The following is a 7,999-nucleotide window of genomic DNA, read 5'->3' as shown; positions in this document are numbered from 1 at the left end:
CTCAGTCACGTTCTAGAAGCTCAGTCATGTTCTGGGAGCTCAGTCACGTTCTAGGAGCTCAGTCACATTCTAGGAGCTCAGTCATGTTCTCTCAGTCAGGTTCTAGGAGCTCAGTCATGTTCTGGGAGCTCAGTCATGTTCTGGGAGCTCAGTCACGTTCTAGGAGCTCAGTCATGTTCTAGGAGCTCAGTCATGTTCTGGGAGCTCAGTCACATTCTAGGAGCTCAGTCTTGTTCTAGGAGCTCAGTCACGTTCTCTCAGTCACGTTCTAGAAGCTCAGTCATGTTCTGGGAGCTCAGTCACGTTCTAGGAGCTCAGTCACATTCTAGGAGCTCAGTCATGTTCTCTCTGTCACGTTCTAGGAGCTCAGTCATGTTCTCTCAGTCACGTTCTAGGAGCTCAGTCACGTTCTAGGAGCTCAGTCATGTTCTAGGAGCTCAGTCATGTTCTGGGAGCTCAGTCACGTTCTAGGAGCTCAGTCTTGTTCTAGGAGCTCAGTCACGTTCTCTCAGTCACGTTCTAGAAGCTCAGTCATGTTCTGGGAGCTCAGTCACGTTCTAGGAGCTCAGTCACATTCTAGGAGCTCAGTCATGTTCTCTCAGTCACGTTCTAGGAGCTCAGTCACGTTCTCTCAGTCATGTTCTAGGAGCTCAGTCACGTTCTCTCAGTCACGTTCTAGGAGCTCAGTCACGTTCTAGGAGCTCAGTCACATTCTAGGAGCTCAGTCATGTTCTCTCAGTCATGTTATAGGAGCTCAGTCATGTTCTCTCAGTCATGTTCTAGGAGCTCAGTCATGTTCTCTCAGTCAGGTTCTAGGAGCTCAGTCATGTTCTCTCAGTCATGTTCTGGGAGCTCAGTCATGTTCTGGGAGCTCAGTCATGTTCTGGGAGCTCAGTCACGTTCTAGGAGCTCAGTCATGTTCTAGGAGCTCAGTCATGTTCTGGGAGCTCAGTCACGTTCTAGGAGCTCAGTCTTGTTCTGGGAGCTCAGTCACGTTCTCTCAGTCACGTTCTAGGAGCTCAGTCACATTCTAGGAGCTCAGTCATGTTCTCTCAGTCATGTTCTAGGAGCTCAGTCAAGTTCTCTCAGTCACGTTCTAGGAGCTCAGTCATGTTCTCTCAGTCATGTTCTAGGAGCTCAGTCATGTTCTCTCAGTCACGTTTTAGGAGCTCAGTCATGTTCTAGGAGCTCAGTCATGTTCTGGGAGCTCAGTCACATTCTAGGAGCTCAGTTATGTTCTAGGAGCTCAGTCACCTTCTCTCAGTCACGTTCTCTCAGTCACGTTCTCTCAGTCACGTTCTAGGAGCTCAGTCATGTTCTAGGAGCTCAGTCATGTTCTCTCAGTCACGTTCTCTCAGTCACGTTCTAGGAGCTCAGTCACGTTCTCTCAGTCACGTTCTAGGAGCTCAGTCATGTTCTAGTGTTCTAGGAGCTCAGTCACGTTCTAGTGTTCTAGGAGCTCAGTCATGTTCTAGGAGCTCAGTCACGTTCTCTCAGTCACGTTCTAGGAGCTCAGTCATGTTCTGGGAGCTAAGTCACGTTCTCTCAGTCACGTTCTAGGAGCTCAGTCACGTTCTAGGAGCTCAGTCATGTTCTCTCAGTCAGGTTCTAAGAGCACAGTCATGTTCTGCGAGCTCAGTCATGTTCTGGGAGCTCAGTCATGTTCAGGGAGCTCAGTCACGTTCTAGGAGCTCAGTCATGTTCTAGGAGCTCAGTCACGTTCTCTCAGTCATGTTCTCTCAGTCACGTTCTAGGAGCTCAGTCATGTTCTAGGAGCTCAGTCATGTTCTGGGAGCTCAGTCATGTTCGAGGAGCTCAGTCATGTTCTGGGAGCTCAGTCACGTTCTAGGAGCTCAGTCATGTTCTAGGAGCTCAGTCACGTTCTCTCAGTCACGTTCTAGAAGCTCAGTCATGTTCTCTCAGTCATGTTCTAGGAGCTCAGTCAAGTTCTCTCAGTCACGCTCTAGGTGCTCAGTCATGTTCTCTCAGTCACATTCTAGAAGGTCAGTCAAGTTCTCTCAGTCACGTTCTAGAAGTTCAGTCATGTTCTGGGAGCTCAGTTACGTTCTCTCAGTCATGTTCTAGGAGCTCAGTCAAGTTCTCTCAGTCACGTTCTAGGAGCTCAGTCATGTTCTCTCAGTCACGTTCTAGGAGCTCAGTCACGTTCTAGGAGCTCAGTCACGTTCTAGGAGCTCAGTCATGTTCTAGGAGCTCAGTCATGTTCTCTCAGTCACGTTCTAGAAGCTCAGTCACATTCTAGGAGGTCAGTCACATTCTAGGAGCTCAGTCACATTCTCTCAGTCACGTTCTAGGAGCTCAGTCACGTTCTAGGAGCTCAGTCACGTTCTAAGAGCTCAGTCACGTTCTCTCAGTAATGTACTAGGAGCTCAGTCACGTTCTAGGAGCTCAGTCACGTTCTAAGAGCTCAGTCACGTTCTCTCAGTAATGTACTAGGAGCTCAGTCACGTTCTAGGAGCTCAGTCACATTCTCTCAGTCACGTTCTAGGAGCTCAGTCATGTTCTAGGAGCTCAGTCACGTTCTCTCAGTCTCAGTCATGTGTGTGTGTGTGTGTGTGTATATGTGTGTGTGTGTGTGTGCGTGTGTGTGCGTGTGTGTGTACATGTGTGTGTGCAGACCTGCCACGTATCCCAGGCAGGGTGTGAGGGAGTCAAACTGCTGGTCATGCTTCCCCCTCTCCTCCGGGGTGATGGCCCACATGCTCGCACCACCTGGGAGACGGAGACACACAGAGCAACATTACCGTTCCCATCAGGAGAAAAGACCCATTTCATTCCTAGACCCAAAATATGTGACAACCTGACATAAACGTTGAGTCAGTCGGTGGAACACATGAATCTATGTTCGAATCACTGTTAGCAATAGGGCCTAGCCTCTGTGTTTTTTCATTTTATTTTATTTCCTTTTTGGACTTTGTTCTTTGTTTTTCATTGTTATTCACTGTCCACCAGCCAGCAATTTAGACTTTCACTTTCAGACTTGTGCTCCACTCCAGCTTTGGTCTTTAGTCCATTATTCGCCAAGAGGAACAGCATTTTGGTAACAGAGCGCTGCAGAGTTGTGTGGTTGAGTCCACATGGTTCTCATTACGGCATTTTATGTAAACAGGAGGTAATAGCCACGTAAAAACAAGCCCAAAACCTGGTTTTCTTGTCCCCATGACAACACTGAAAGTGGAGTTTCTAAAAATGTTCACCCTGGACGGAGTTTAAAAAAAAGCCTGGTTTCAGTGACCTAGAATGCTGTTAGCGTGTGGACGTGTGGAAGGCCAAACTACATAGAAAAATGCCCGGTTTCAAAAATACCCCTGTTCGTGTGGACAGGGTCTTAGCTGCAAACGGTCGGACAAAAAAGCCTGCACGTGGACAGGATGATAGATGTGAGGCAGAGAGGACAGGATGATAGATGTGAGCAGGATGATAGATGTGAGGCAGGATGATAGATGTGAGGCAGGGTGGACAGGATGATAGATGTGAGGCAGGATGATAGATGTGAGGCAGGATGATAGATGTGAGGCAGGATGATAGATGTGAGGCAGGATAAGACTATAAAAATGGGACACATTGCCTCCCTGCTTGGCACTCAGCATCAAGGGTTGGAATTGGGGGGCTACATCACCAAATGATTCCCGAGCACGGCACCGAGAGCAGAGTGAGGACTACTTGTGGATCCATTTGTTTTGTTGTAGCGATAGCTAATATAGATCCAGTATTGTAGTCACATGTGATCTGAGTGTGAAAAAGGCCAGGCCTTGCTCATAAGAAGAACTTGATCTACGTGGATCAGACAGTAGTAATACATTGAAACAGTGAATTACAGTGACATAATGGATTCAGACAGAAGTAATAGTTGCTTGGGTATGGCTGTAATGGATTCAGACAGGAGTATCCTTCAGGGCTTCAAGACACTTGTTTATTCACCATGGACATGAAATACCATTCAGGCCCTGATGAAACTTCCTGTCTGCCGCAAACACAAACAGCCTGGCAGCCCCAGGCAGACCACAGGCACACACAAACACACACACACCTCATTTGCAATGACACAATCAACCCAGAGGCCCTGTAGCACCCGATAATGTAATAATTAACTGATAATGTAATAACGCCTGATAATGTAACAAAAGTTTGACTTAACTCAATCGAAAATGTAATAAAACCTGATAATGTAATAACTTAACCAATAATGTAATAAAATGTCCTGACTGATAATGTAATACCATTTTTCTGATAATGTAATACCTTATTACATTATTTGTTAAGTTATTACATTATCAGGTGGGTCTTTTTTTCAAAAATGGTAATGTAATACTTGACTGATAATGTAATAATCTAAAAAAGCGAATGAATAATACTGTTAGGGTACTTTGTGCTATACTTTGGCGTACTTTGTGGTACTTGTGTATACTTTGGTGCGTCTTATGATACTTTGCAGTATACTTTGGGGTGCTTTGAGGTACTTTGTGGTATACTTTGGGGTACTTTGGTATACTTTGCAGTACTTTGTGGTATACTTTGGGGTACACAGCAATACTTTGCAGTACTTTGCAGTATACTTTGGGGTACTTTGAGGTACTTTAATATTTTGCGGTAGTTTGCAGTAAACGTTGGGGTACTTTGCAGTACTTTGTGGAATACTTTGAGGTACTTTGTGGTGTGCTTTGGAGTACTTTGCGGTCCTTAGTGGTATACTTTGGGGTACTTTTTGGTACTCTGCAGTACTTTGCAGTATACTTAGGGTACTTTGCGTTATACTTTGGGGTACTTTGTGGTATACATTGAGGAACTTACCCATACTTTGCAGTAATGTGTGGTAATTTGTGGTACTTTGTGATATACGGAGGTACTTTGCAGTAGCCTATGCTTTGGAGTACTTAGCGGTACTTTGTGGTATACTTTGTGCAGTACTTTGTGGTATACTTTGGGGTACACAGACATACTTTGCAGTACTCTGCAGTATACTTTGGGGTACTTTGATATTTTGCGGTAGTTTGCAGTAAACATTGGGGTCTTTGCAGTACTTTGCAGTACTTTGCGGAATACTTTGAGGAACTTTGTGGTGTGCTTTGGAGTACTTTGCGGTACTTAGTGGTATACTTTCAGGTATGTTGTGGTACTTTGCAGTATTTTGCAGTATACTTAGGGTACTTTGCGTTATACTTTGGGGTACTTTGTAGTACTTTGTGGTATACATTGAGGTACTTACCCATACTTTGCAGTAATGTGTGGTAATTTGTGGTACTTTGTGGTATACGGAGATACTTTGCAGTATGCTTTGGGGTACTTTGCAGTACTTTGTGGTATACTTTGGGGTCCTTTGCAGTACTACATGGTATACTTTGGGGTACTTTGCTGTATACTTTGGGGAATTTTGCAGTACTTTGCGCTATTCTTTGGAGTACTTTATGGTATACTTTGGAGTAATTTGAGGTACTTTGGTATGCTTTTGAGTGAGGTACTTAGTGATTAGTAGGGCCCTTCAAAAAGGGGTTCAGTATTTTATCTTAGCCTATATAGTAGGAGACAGGAACTGATTTAATTCTATGAAAGTGTATGAGGCAAATTATGTGAGGCTGCTGTTCATGAACTATAGTTAAGAGCTGCTATCCATCGACTATATTTCAGATTGCAATACCATAACTCCCCCATATCCATCCATCATCCATCCATCCATCTTCATCCGCTTATCCGGGGTCGGGCAGCAGTTCCAGCAGGGGGCTCCAGACATCCCTTTTCCTAGCACATCAACCAGCTCTGCCTGGGGAATCTTTAGCCGCTCAAAGGCCAGTGCGGAGATGTAGTCCCGCCACCTAGTCCTGGGTCTACCCCTCCTCCCAGCCGGACACGCCTGGAACACCTCCCTCTCAGGAGGCATCCTCACTAGATACCCAAACCACCTCAACTGGCTCCTTTCAACGCAAAGGAGCAGCAGCTCTACTCTGAGTCTCTCCTGGATGACTGAACTTCTCACCCAATCTCTCAGGGAGACCCCAGCCACCCTCCAGAAAAAACTCATTTCGGTCGCTTGTATCCATGATCTCGTTCTTTCGGTCATGACCCATCCTTCATGACCATAGGTGAGGATAGGGACGAAGATAGACCGGTCGAGAGCTTTGCCTTTTGGCTCAGCTCTCTTTTCGTCACAACAGTGCGGTAAAGTGACTGCAGAACCGCACCAGCTGCTCCGATCCAAACTCCCTCTCCATGGTTCCCTCACTCATGAACAAACCCCCCAGATACTTGAACTCCTTCACTTGGGGTAAGGACTCATTTCCTACTCGGAGCAGACAGACCACCGGTTTCCTGCTGAGAACCATGGCCTCAGATTTAGAAGTGCTGATTCTCATCCCAGCCGCTTCACACTCAGTTGCGAACCTATCCAGAGAGTGCTGGAAGTCGCAGGCCGATGATGCCATCAGGACCACATCATCTGCAAACAGCAGCGACGCGATCCCCAGCTCACCAAACTGCAAACCCATGTCCCCACGGCTACGCCTCAATATCCTGTCCATGAAAATCACAAACAGGATTGGTGACAAAGCACAGCCCTGGCAGAGGGCAACCTCCACCGGAAAGGAAGACGACTTACTGCCAAGTACACGGACACAGCTCTCGCTCTGGGTGTACACGAATAGGATGGCCAGTGGTTCCACGACCAGGATGAAATCTGCATTGTTCCTCTTCAATCTGAGGTTCGACTATCGGCCGGACCCTCCTTTCCAGCACCTTGGAGTACACTTTCCCTGGGAGGCTGAGTAATGTGATGCCTCTGTAATTGGCACACACCCTCTGGTCCCCTTTTTTGAATATTGGGACCACCACCCCAGTCTGCCACTCCTTTGGCACTGACCTGGACTTCCACGCAATGTTAAAGAGGCGTGTCAACCAAGACAGCCCCTCAACACCCAGGACCTTCAGCATTTCTGGACGGATCTCATCAGTCCCTGGGGCTTTGCCACTGTGAAGTTGTTTGACTACGTCAGTGACCTCCTCCAGGGAAATTGACGATGACCCCCCATCATCTTGCGGCTCTGCCTCGATCGTAGAGGGTGGATTAGTCGGGTTCAGGAGTTCCTCAAATTGCTCCTTCCAACGCTCAATAACCTTCTCAGTTGAGGTCAGCAATGTCTCATCCTTGCTGTATACAGCTTGGATGGTCCCCCACTTTCCCTTCCTGAGTTGTCTGATGGTCTTCCAGAAACACCTTGGTGCCGACTGAAAGTCCTTCTCCATGGTTTCTCCGAACTGCTCCCACACCTGCTGCTTTGCCTTGGTCATGGCCGAAGGTGCAGCCCTCTGGGCCAGTCGATACCCTGCAACTGCTTCTGGGGTCCTCCGGGCTAATATATCCCTGAAGGCCTCCTCCTTCAGTCTGACAGCTTCCCCTCCCCCTTCCTCCAGACGTTCCCAGTTCACCCTCACTACACACTTGGGTTTTCCAGGTCTGTCCAGAGGCTTCTACCGCCATCGAAACCAGCTCACCACCAGATGGAGATCAGTGGACAGCTCTGCCCCTCTCTTCACCCGAGTGTCCAAAACACATGGCCTCAGATCAGATGATACAATAACAAAAACGATCATTATCCTTCGGCCTAAGGTTTTCTGATGCCAGGTGTACTTGGGGGCATCCTTGTGTTCGAACATGGTGTTTGTTATGGACAAACCGTGACTAGCACAGAAGTCCAAAACAAAACACCACTCGGGTTCAGATCGTGGTGGCCATGCCTCCCAATCATGCCCCTCTAAGTTTCTCCATCATTGCCCAAGTGTGCATTGAAGTCCCCCAATAGGACAGTGGAGTCCCCTGCAGGAGTCCCAAATAGGACTTCACTTAGGGTCTGCAGGAAAGCAGAGTACTCTGAACTGCTGTTTGGTGCATAAGCACAAACCACAGTCAGAGTCCCCCCCCCCCACAGTCCTAAGGCGCACGGAGGTGACCCTCTCGTCCACTGGGGTGAACTCCAGCACAGAGGCGCTCAGC

General features: G+C 47.5%; 1 protein-coding gene across 1 annotated transcript in view; it reads right to left on the bottom strand.

Moving 5' to 3' along the window:
* Window positions 1-3,054, bottom strand: part of LOC311321935 (intersectin-2-like) — a gene marked incomplete at both ends in the record, with an annotated part of 95,383 nt that extends 92,329 nt beyond the window's left edge. Inside the window, 2 exons of the mRNA XM_084453950.1 lie at window positions 2,638-2,730; window positions 2,991-3,054. Coding sequence (XP_084310076.1) covers window positions 2,638-2,730; window positions 2,991-3,054 — 157 coding nt within the window. The remainder of the gene's footprint in view (window positions 1-2,637; window positions 2,731-2,990) is intronic.
* Between the last annotated feature and the right edge of the window lie 4,945 nt (window positions 3,055-7,999).

Source organism: Borostomias antarcticus, assembly GCF_949987555.1.
Source record: "Borostomias antarcticus genome assembly, chromosome: 19".
NCBI classification, from domain to species: Eukaryota; Metazoa; Chordata; class Actinopteri; order Stomiiformes; family Stomiidae; genus Borostomias; species Borostomias antarcticus.
Note: the sequence above shows the minus strand (reverse complement) of the source record. Positions and strands in the feature narration are given on the sequence as shown.